General features: G+C 40.4%; 2 protein-coding genes across 2 annotated transcripts; both read right to left on the bottom strand.

Annotated features, from left to right (window-relative positions):
* Positions 1–671: 671 nt before the first annotated feature.
* Positions 672–1,091, bottom strand: LOC141021735 (uncharacterized). Its single transcript, XM_073497593.1, has one exon. It carries the CDS (start codon positions 1,089–1,091, stop codon positions 672–674), a length of 420 nt encoding a protein of 139 aa, XP_073353694.1.
* A 3,522-nt stretch (positions 1,092–4,613) lies between these two features.
* LOC141021734 (uncharacterized) lies at positions 4,614–6,047 on the bottom strand. The gene is made up of 2 exons (XM_073497592.1): positions 5,728–6,047; positions 4,614–5,043 (listed from the first exon to the last, which is right to left on the bottom strand). Exons 1-2 carry the CDS (start codon positions 6,045–6,047, stop codon positions 4,614–4,616), a joined length of 750 nt encoding a protein of 249 aa, XP_073353693.1.
* Between the last annotated feature and the right edge of the window lie 5,658 nt (positions 6,048–11,705).

Here is an 11,705-nt window from a genome sequence, read left to right as displayed (position 1 = left end):
TACTGTTATTCTTTAGTGTGTCAATGTTTTATGGAATGTGAACTGAAGCTTCCCGTTCCTTTTTATTTTTTGTAGAATGAATGTACCGTTTGTTCAAGTGTACCAGAACTCTCAGTCCTAGCATGCTAGTGACTAGGAAATACGTACTGATTGTTCTTTGCTTTTCCTGTTGCAGTACTCAGTAAATTTCTAACTACTATTAGCACGATGCTGTTAGTAGTGAATGTTGTCCTCGGCTGAAACTTAGTCTTTTTAGTGTTCTTCTGAAACTAAAAACTGATTTCTTAGTGTGATAGTACTACCGTAAATGTCTAAGCTGTACTAAGCGTCCAATTCTACTATTTGCTGTTGTCCTTAGTTAGTCTGCCACCGCTTTTGTTTTGTTGTGAAAATATCCATGTGTGATTTTTGTTTCTGCATGACTAGAGCTGCGTGGCAGCCATCAAGTTTCAACTTCAAATGATTGATGAACAAAATAGGAAGCTAGCAAACTTGTTGAACGACATAAGCAAACGATGTACATGATAGACATAGGCAAACTTGTTCAAACCCTGACACACATAACATAAGGTAGCTGGTTCAACATAACGAAAGCAAACTACAAATCTGAAACAACAATATTAAGGACAAGCAGAAGTGCGAGCAACACGAATGCAGACTTTCATGCATCTTCATCCCGCGAAGTTGCAGTGGTAGTAGGGGTCAGCCTCCTGCTCTTTTGAAATATCCCAACCTGTGACGATGTTGTCGATTGTCTTCCATGACTTGTACGTGGCGTACGCATCTATTCCTGCGTACGTGATGAGGTTGCCTGGCAGCGGGCTGGTCCCCCATAGTTTGTGTTCTCCCTTGTCCATCTTCTTCTTCATGCTGCTGTAGAATGGGTGGATTATGCCGCCTGCAACATCTGCCAAGGAGTCGTAGTATTTACTGGTCTTTGGATCTTTCCACCTGCGCTGCATGTCAATGAAGTTGTTGGGGTTGATCTCCAAACCAGACTTGTTCAACATCCGCTTGTCACCTCCAATGCTGAAACCGACAAATGTGTACAATTTGTCCTCCTGCAGGAAGTCTTTGAGGCGCTTGGGCATGCAAGGCGGGAGACACACATTTAAAGATTAGTCTTCTTTTTGAAGATTTAATTCTTCTGCTTTTTTGTTTTGAAAGTGATAATCCATGAGGTAGATGCTTATATAGTATAAGTCATGGATGAATGTAGTCCAGAAACTAGTACACAAAGTCCTGAAATTAAATTCAACTACACCTTGTTATTTTTCTTTTTTGCTATCTTCAGTGCTTCACCAAATGCTTCACCGAATTCTAGAATCATTTTACCAGATTCAATGATATATGTGCTGCTTGATTCAAGTTTAGTTTTCTTTTTTGTTGAATAAAAGACCTATACCAGTGCTTGATACATCTTTGTGCATCAATTCTATATCAAGTTCAGAAATTAATTTGAGAAACATGTGCATCAAGATATGGACCTATACCACTTCACCAAACATCTTTTATAAACTATACTAGTGCATCAAGATCAGAATCTATGCTAGCACATCAAGTTCAGAAATTAATTTGGTGCATCAAGTTCAGAATTCTATAAACATTTTTTCAGATGCTAATCTGGTGAAACAATCCACTTCACAGTTTCAGAAATGCATGTAAGTTGAGAAACATGTACTCGTGCATCCACTTCACAAACTATAGTAGTTCATCTAGTTGGGAAACTAGTTTAATGAAGTTTCTAGTGAGTAGTACTAGTACAACAGATGAATGAACAGTAGTATGGGTTACCATTTTGTGGCTGTTGCGATGTGGTACACCAAGCAGAGTTCCTCGACGCACAACTGCAGGACTGCCGCCATCTGTGGAGGTTCATCGTTGCTGGTGAACTCCACATCAACTCCGATGAAGCTCGGATACAACCGCCGCCCTTCATCCTAAGGCTGCTCCTCACCTCATCGGCCTTGTCTGGTTCGCTGGTGCAGACGATCTCCAGCGTCTCTTTGCCGTGGAGCTCAACCCCTGTGAGGGTTCTCGTGTACTCGCGCTTCTCGCCGGGGACATGAACATCGACGAGGTTGCTGCTCTTGTCCGACGGCTCGCCATGATGACGCTTGGCGGACGGTTCCTCCGCCATCGCCTTCCTTCGACGACTGTGGGCTTGGGAGAGAGAGTTTGTGGTTTGTGTGCAGTGGAGATTGAAGCGGCAATGGTGGTTTCTAGCAATGAGGCAGAGATGGAAGACAATGGGGGTATTTTGCAGTGCGTCGACGGGGATGTGTGGGAGGCGGTTCGTCGGGGGCGTGGGTGTCGTGGTCGTGGGGGTCCCCGTTTGCAATCCCTTGTGGCAACCGCTCAGTGGGTGGCTCGGGTGGTGGCCTGGAAGAAGCAACCGTCCAAGTCAAATGGTTTTACTGCTGCACTGACTAGTCTTGTCAAGCTGTACTTATGACTTGCTAAATCCCACTTGCATGTCTCAGGGGTGGTGATGATGGCATTTTGGACTGTTTAGGTGACGTATGCTTTGTGATGTTTTTCCGTGTGGATGTTAAGTATTGTTTTTCCACTGAAGTCTTATAGACTAGTTAATCTCAAAACATTTTTCAGTGCCCTGGGAGTTGTTGCTCAAAACTGGTACTTATTTTTTTTCATCCGTACTTACCTAAGTTAGGCCTTTATAGTTTTTGTATTCTCATTTTAGTGCACTTATGGTTTAGTGCTGTGTGAACTGAAATGTAATTTCATACAGCGTGCAGTTTTGAAATCTGGTGTCACAGTGGTGTGAGTGGCCTGACTGATCCTGCTTTTTTAGTACTAATGTCATATGTATGTTTGAACTGAGTTTGTTTTGTTTTTTGGGTGTTTGGGGGATTGAGATTATTTTACGACCAGCTCGTTCGTTGAGGTGTGTACCGATTTTATATAAATTAGAAATTTAGCAGAATTGACAAATAAATTCTATTTGAACTTCTTGCATTTTAGTAGTTGAAATAGTCAGAATTTATATAAATAAGAAATTTAGCATAATTGACAAACATTATATACTTGAACTTCTTTTATTTTAGTAGTTGAACTTGTCAAAATTTATATAAATAAGAATTTAGCATAATTGACAAACATTATATGTTTTGAACTTTTTGCATTTTAGTAGTTGAACTTGTCAGATTTTAGGTAAATAAGAAATTTAGCATAATTGACAAACATTATATGTTTGAACTTTTTGCATTTTAGTAGTTGAACTTGAAAGTAATATTTAATTCGGTTTTTTAAATTATGTACATTTAACAGATAGGCTATTAAGTTCTCTTCTTTTTAGAGGTTCATTGTTTTTGTATCATATTTTCTCCTTTTTTATCATCCGTGGTGCAGAGCTAAAATTATTTTTATTTTTATTTTTCGTATTTAAAGTTATTGGCTGCGAACTAGTATTTGAATTTATATATTTTCAGTTTCGAACATTTTTCTCGTAGTTTATATTTCTTTGCCTCGCCCTCTGGTTAGTTTGACTGGGCTTATTGGTAGGGTGTTTGTAAATGATGCAGGCTATACGGCCGTTTTCCGGCCCAGATAGCTCGTTCGCGCGGCTGTGCAGCGCGGCGTGCGCATGCGCTCTGGGTTTAGTCCCACCTCGCTAGTCGAGGGGGCTCTGGACCTGTTTATAAGCGCAGCCGAGGCTCACTGGTCGAACTCCTCTGAATATTTACCTGAGCGCTTATACACGGCGCTCGCTCTCTCTCATGACCTGTGGACCCTGATCGGTGGGCCCTGCGTTGTGCGGATTACTAGGGATTTGCCTATGGGCTCGAGTTCAAGTATCTTGCAGCATCAGGGCCTGCGCCTGACCTTGGGCGGTCAGTTTTTTGTTTTTTTGTTTGTTTGAATCTAGTACTTGACGCCACCAGTAACTTGGACTGAAACTTTTTGTTCTACTTGTTGTCAGTTTTGTGTAAGTGTAATTTTAAGATGTACTTGCGTGTAGACTAAGTCGTACTGATAGTCCATTCATAGTAGCGCTTACGGACTAATGCTTCTATGTACTTTTTATTGTAGTAAGTATGTACTGTCCGATCAAGTGTACTAGTACTGTCATTCTTAATCTGCAAGCGACCAACATAAGTGTGTGCTGATGCTTCTTAACTTTTTCTATTTGTACTACTTGTTAATTTTCTAGCAGCTACATATGAATGAGAACACTACATGAAGTACTAAGAATTTTTGCTTCAACTTTTGAAGCGTTGTTAAGCAACTCAAATTGTGCTGATTGTTCTCAGCGTTATGTTTTCTATACAATACTGAATCGAAACTAGACATGGAACAACGTTGTGTGATTAGTTGCATCATAACTAGTACTTTAGAGCAGCCACAAAGTTCCAATCAGAAGCTACTTTTTGAAGTTGAAATGATGGATTAACAACATACGAAGCTACCAAACTTATATAATGAGATAAGCAAAACATTGTACTTGATGACATAAGTAAACTTGTTCAACCATGACAAGCATGACATAATCATACTAGTTCAACCCAACAAGAGCAAACTACTAATTTGATACAACAAGATAAAAGGCAAGCACAAGCGGAAGTAAAACGAAGGCAGGCTCTGATGTATCTTCATCCTGTATAGGGGCAATAGGGGTGGTCGTAGAATTTCGCAGCCTCCCGCTCTTTTGCAAATTCCGAACCATCTGTGATGTAGTCGATCATGCTCCTTGCCTTGTACGGGGCGTATGCATCTACTCCTGCGTACTCGATGAGGTTGTCTGGCAGCGGGTTGGTCCCCCACAGTTTGTATTCTTCCTGCGTGTTGATGTTCTTCTCCATGCCTTTGTAGAATGGGTGGATGACGCTGGCTGCAACATCAGTCAAGGAGTCGTACTCTTTTCTGGTGTATGGAACTCTCCACTTGCGCTGAATGTCGATGAACTTGTTGGGGTTGATCTCCAAACCGGACAACTTCAGCTTTTCTTTGTCGCTTTCAATGCTGAAACCGGCAAATGTGACCAACGTCTCATGCTGCAGCAACTCGTTCAGGCGCTTGGGCCTGCAAGGGGAGAGACATTTTTGAAAATTAGCATTACTTTGATGTTTGAATTATTCATTTTGTTTTGTTTTACAAGCGATGAATCCATGAAGTAGATGTTTATGTAACATAATAATGGATGAATGTACTTCAAAAACTAGTAAACAAAGTTCTGAAATTAAATTAAGTTCATCATGTTATTCTTCTTTTTGGATTATACATAGTTTCAGTCAATGTTGTATGTTCTGCTTTGGTACTAGTTTAGTTTACTTTTGTTGAATAGGATAACACATAAACAGTGCTTCACCAAGTCCTTAGTTTATTTTCTTATGAAAATAACATTAGATCAAATTCATAAAATACTTCACTACATCATGTTTAGAAACATCTTTTTAATACATCGAGTACATAAACTACACTATTGGATCAAGTTCAGAAACTACACTAGTCGATCAACTTCAGAAATTAATCTTCCGCAAGATTTTCCAAATAGTAATCCAGTGCATCAGGTTCAAAAATACATTTATAGTGTATCTACTTGACAAAATGCAGTAGTGCATCCACTTTTCACAAACCACACTAGTACATCTAGTTGGGAAACAAGTCTGATGAAATTTTCAGGATACAGTACTAATAAAACAAATAAACCAAACAGGGCAAATGAGTAGTATGGCTCTCCATTTTGTGGCCGCTGTGATGAGGTACACCAAGCAGAGGTCGTCGACGCACAACTGCAGGACTCCTGCCATCTGGGGAGGTTCATCTTCGTTGGTGTAGTGCACACCAACGCCGACGATCCTATGAAGCATGCCGCCAAGATTCCTCCAGAGCCTGGAGATCACCTCGTCGTCCTTGTCTGGTTTGCTGGTGGAGACGATCTCCAGCGTCTCCTTACCGTGGAGCTCAACCCTTGTGAGTGTTGTGGTGTACTCGCGCTTCTCGCGAGGGACGTGAACCTCGACGAGGTTGCTGCTCTTGTTCGACGGCTCGCCTTGATGACATTTGGCGGACAGTTCCTCCACCATAGCCCTCCTCCGGCGGCTGTGGGCTTGTGAGAGAGAAGTTTGTGGTTTGTGTGTGATACGTCTCCGTCGTATCTACTTTTCCAAACACTTTTGCCCTTGTTTTGGACTCTAACTTGCATGATTTGAATGGAACTAACCCGGATTGACGCTCTTTTCAGCAGAATTGCCATGGTGTTATTTATGTGCAGAAACAAAAGTTCTCGGAATGACCTGAAACTCCACTGAACGTATTTTTGGAAAATATTAAAAATACTAGAAGAAGAATCCATGTCAGGGGGGCCTCCACCTGTCCACGAGGGTGGGGGGCGCGCCTGCCCTCCCTGGGCGCGCCCCCTTGCCTCGTGGGCCCCCTGACGCTCCACCGACCTCAACTCCAACTCCACATATTCGTGTTCGGGGAGAAAAAAATCAGAGAGAAGGATTTATCGCATTTTACGATACAGAGCCACCGCTAAGCCCTAAAACCTCTCGGGAGGGCTGATCTGGAGTCCATTCGAGGCTTCGGAGAGGGGAATCCGTCGCCGTCATCATCATCAACCATCCTCCATCACCAATTTCATGATGCTCACCGCCATGCGTGAGTAATTCCATCGTAGGCTTGCTGGACGGTGATGGGTTGGATGATATTTATCATGTAATCGAGTTAGTTTTGTTAGGGTTTGATCCCTAGTATCCACTATGTTCTGAGATTGATGTTGCTATGACTTTGCTATGCTTAATGCTTGTCACTAGGGCCCGAGTGCCATGATTTCAGATCTGAACCTATTATGTTTTGATGAATATATGTGAGTTATTGATCCTATCTTGCAAGTCTATAGTCACCTACTATGTGTTATGATCCGGCAACCCCGAAGTGACAATAATCGGGACCACTCCCGGTGATGACCATAGTTTGAGGAGTTCATGTATTCACTATGTGTTAATGCTTTGGTCCGGTACTCTATTAAAAGGAGGCCTAAATATCCCTTAGTTTCCATTAGGACCGCACTGCCACGGGAGGGTAGGACAAAAGATGTCATGCAAGTTCTTTTCCATAAGCACGTATGACTATATTCGGAATACATGCCTACATTACATTGATGAATTGGAGCTAGTTCCGTGTCACCCTATGTTATGACTGTTACATGATGAACCACATCCGGCATAATTCTCCATCACCGATCCAATGCCTACGAGCTTTTCACATATTGTTCTTCGCTTATTTACTTTTCCGTTGCTACTGTTACAATCACTAAAAAACCCAAAAATATTACTTTTGCTACCGTTACCGTTACTTCCATATTACTTTGCTACTAAATACTTTGTTGCAGATACTAAGTTATCCAGGTGTGGTTGAATTGACAACTCAACTGCTAATACTTGAGAATATTCTTTGGCTCCCCTTGTGTCGAATCAATAAATTTGGGTTGAATACTCTACCCTCGAAAACTGTTGCGATCCCCTATACTTGTGGGTTATCAAGACTATTTTCTGGCGCCGTTGCCGGGGAGCATAGCTCTATTCTTTGAGTCACTTGGGATTTATATCTGCTGGTCACTATGAAGAACTTGAAAGACAAGAAAACAAAAATTTATCCCTCAACTACGAGGGGAGGTAAGGAACTGCCATCTAGCTCTGCACTTGATTCACCTTCTGTTTTGAGTAAGCTTGCGACACCTAAACCTGCTTCTGCTATTCATTCTGATATGTCGCATGTTATTGATGATGCCACTTCTGCTATGCATGATACTTATGATGAAACTACTTCTATGCTTGATACTACTGTGCCACTTGGTGAATTTCTTGATGAACAACTTGCTAGGGCTAGAGAGAATGAAATTATTGAAACTGATAATATTGAAGATAGTGATGATGAAGACTCTCCCCTAATAAATATGAATTGCCTGTTGTTCCTGAGGGTTATGTTATGGATGAAGAAGCTGCTGGAGCTATTTTAGCTTGCAATGATAGATATGATCTAAAGAGGTTATTAGCTAAATGGAAGCAACAATCTCTTAATGCTAGAATGAAACCTGACCCTGCTTTTGGTACTTCACCTATCTATGTTACTGATAAGGATTATGAATTCTCTGTTGATCCTGATATAATTACTTTGATTGAATCTGATCCTTTTTGTGGCTATGAATCTGGAACTGTTGTGGCACATCTTACTAAATTAAATGATATAGCCACCCTGTTCACTAATGATGAGAGATCTCGCTACCTTTATATCCTTCAAATATTTCCGTTCTCATTAAAGGGTGATGCTGGATATGGTTTAATTCTCTTGATCCCGGTTGTGTGCGTAGTCCCCGGGATATGATTTATTACTTCTCTACTAAATATTTCCCTACTCATAAGAAACAAGCTGCTTTAAGGGATATATATATAATTTTGTGCAAATTGAAGAAGAGAGTCTCCCACAAGCTTGGGGGATGCTTCTCCAATTACTTAATGCTTTGCCTGATCATCCTCTTAGGAAAAATGAAATACTTGATATCTTTTATAATGGACTAACCAATGCTTCCAGAGATTACCTGGATAGTTGTGCTGGTTCTGTTTTCAGGGAAAGAACACTGGATGAAGCTGAAATTCTATTGAATAATATGTTGACAAACGAAAATAATTGGACACTTCCTGAGCCAATTCCTGAGCCTATTCCTAAACCAACTCCGAAGAAGAGGGGTGTTCTATTTCTCAGTCCTGAAGATATGCAAGAGGCAAAGAAATCTATGAAAGAAAAAGGTATTAAAGCTGAAGATGTTAAGAGTTTACCTCCTATTGAAGAAATACATGGTCTTAATTTACCGCCTATTGAAGAAACATATGATCTTAATCCATCACCTATTGAAGAAACTCATGGTCTTGATAACCCGACACAGGTAATAAAGGTAAATTCTCTCTACAGATTCGATGAAGGTGATATTCCTCACTATAAGTCTGCTAGACAATGCTTAGAAGAGTTTGATAATTTTATTGTCAAACAAGAAAACTTCAATGCTTATTTTGGTAGACAATTGAAATACAACTCCGATATGCTTGAACACTTGGGTGATTATAAGTCTAGAGTTAAAGGTGAACTTAAACTCATTAGTAAACATGCTTCTATGGTTACCACTCAAGTAGAACAAGTACTTAAGGCTCAGAATGATTTGCTCAATGAATTAAATAGTAAGAATAATGACTATTCTGTTAGAGTGGCTACTAGAACTGGTAAGATGACTCAGGAACCTTTGTATCATGAAGGCCATCCTAAGAGAATTGAGCAGGACTCTCAGAGAAATAATATTCATGCACCTTGTCCTTCTAAAAAGAAGAAAAAGAAAAATGATAGGACTTTGCATGCTTCTAGTGAACCTGTTGGTGAACCACCTGAGAATCCAAATGATATCTCTATTTCTGATGCTGAAACACAATCTGGTAATGAACATGAACCTAATGAAAATGTTAATGATGATGTTCATGATGATGCTCAACCTAGTAATGATAATGATGTAGAAATTGAACCTGCTGTTGATCTTGATAACCCACAATCAAAGAATCAATGTTATGATAAGAGAGACTTTGTTGCTAGGAAACACGGTAAAGAAAGGGAACCATTGGTGCAGAAACCCATGCCTTTTCCTCCTAAACCATCCAAGAAAAAGGATGATGAGGATTTTGAGCGCTTTGCTGAAATGATTAGACCTATCTTTTTGCGTATGCGATTAACTGATATGCTCAAAATGAATCCTTATGCTAAGTATATGAAAGAAATTGTCACAAATAAAAGAAAGATACCGGAAGCTGAAATCTCCACCATGCTTGCTAATTATACTTTTAAGGGTGGGATACCAAAGAAACTAGGAGATCCAGGAGTACCCACTATACCATGCTCCATTAAAAGAAACTATGTTAAAACTGCCTTATGTGATGTTGGAGCCGGTGTTAGTGTTATGCCTCTCTCTTTATATCATAGACTTGATTTGAGTAAGTTGACACCTACTGAAATATCTTTGCAAATGGCTGATAAATCAACTGCTATACATGTCGGTATTTATGAGGATGTGCCTGTTGTGGTTGCAAACGTTACTATTTTAATGGACTCTGTTATTCTTGATATTCCCGAGGACGATAGTATGTCCATTATTCTTGGAAGACCCTTTTTGAATACTGCAGGGGCTGTTATTGATTGCAACAAAGGCAATGTCACTTTTCATGTTAATGGTAATGAGCATACGGTACACTTTCCGAGGAAACAACCTCAAGTTCATAGTATCAACTCCATTAGAAAAATTCCATCGATTATTTTTGGAGGTTTTGAATTTCCTCTACCTACTGTCAAGAAGAAATATGATATTCTTATTATCGGGGATGTGCATATCCCCGTTGAGGTAACATAGTGCTATTCGAAATTTCTCCGGTTCCATGTTATTCGAAATGAGTTTGTTAACAAGACCTGATCAACCTTGTTAGTGGATTCCTTTTGATGAGCATGGGATGGATGAAGTTAGAAGGCACAACCTTCTGTACCCTCTTTCTACTTTCTGTTATTTAGTTGAAATAAAGAAAAAATAGTATTTTCCTGTCTGGTTTCTGAATTATCCGTGCATTAAAAAAATACCCCGAAAATAAAAGTTCTCCAAATGCCCTGCCAATTTAATATGATTTTTTCTGGAATATTTGAGAATATCTGGCACTGAGAACACAGCAGGGGGAGCAAGCACCTGGCCACGAGGGTCCAGGGCGCGCCCCTGCCTCTTGGGCCCACGGTGGCTCCCCTGCACTTATTCCTGCACCCACACACTTCTTCTTCCTCCCAAAAAAATCACCATCCAGCTCAAGCACGAGTTCTAGCTCATTTTGCTGTGATTTTCGATCTCCTTGCTCAAAGTTCCTCTCACAAAACTGCTTGGGGGATTGTTCCTTGGTATGTGACTCCTCCATTGGCCCAATTAGTTTTCGTTCTAGTGCTTTATTTATTGCAAATTTGTGCTGCCTAGGTGACCATGTTCTTGAGCTTGCATGTCAAATTTATATGGTTCCAAGTAGTTCTAATGCATGATATAGCCTCTAGGCACTTGTAGGAGTAGTTGCTATCGATTTTGTTGAGCTTGGCTCACTTTTATTTGAAGTTACTAAAAATTTCAGAAATATTTCAGAGGAAGAAATATGCTTAGGAAAATGTACCGAGGTGGTTCTTCAAGGAAGCAAGGACCCAGGCTTGCAATGTGTGATGCTGACGATGAGCCACCAAGGAACGCTCCAGTGCGGCCTTGTGAATGGCCTTCACAGGACTTTATGGATGGAGCGGGCATCAAGGAAGAATTTAACGCATATTTGCGTAACGCTGATCTTGTGAGCTTTGAGGAGGAAAATTGCCGCCAGTACCACTATCTCACTAGTTCCTTTGTGAGGAGGTTTGAATTTTCATCTTCACGCAATTCTCCAGCTGTCCTGTTTGATCTTTATGAAAAATCTTATACGATGGACTTAGAGGATTTTACCACTGCTTGCAAACTTCCACAATGGGGTAGTGCTAGTGAACCTCGCAAATCTGAATTTAGAGATTTTCTTGCTAATATAACTGTGGGGGAATCTAGAGATATAGCACAAGCTACCATAGGGAGCATTCATTTTCCTGCTATACATTATTTTGCTCTCTTCATAGGTAGGTGCATAAATGGTAAAGATGAAGCA

This window comes from Aegilops tauschii, chromosome 4, assembly GCF_002575655.3.
Source record: "Aegilops tauschii subsp. strangulata cultivar AL8/78 chromosome 4, Aet v6.0, whole genome shotgun sequence".
Classification (NCBI taxonomy): Eukaryota; Viridiplantae; Streptophyta; class Magnoliopsida; order Poales; family Poaceae; genus Aegilops; species Aegilops tauschii.
This window is presented reverse-complemented; position numbering and strand designations above follow the sequence as displayed.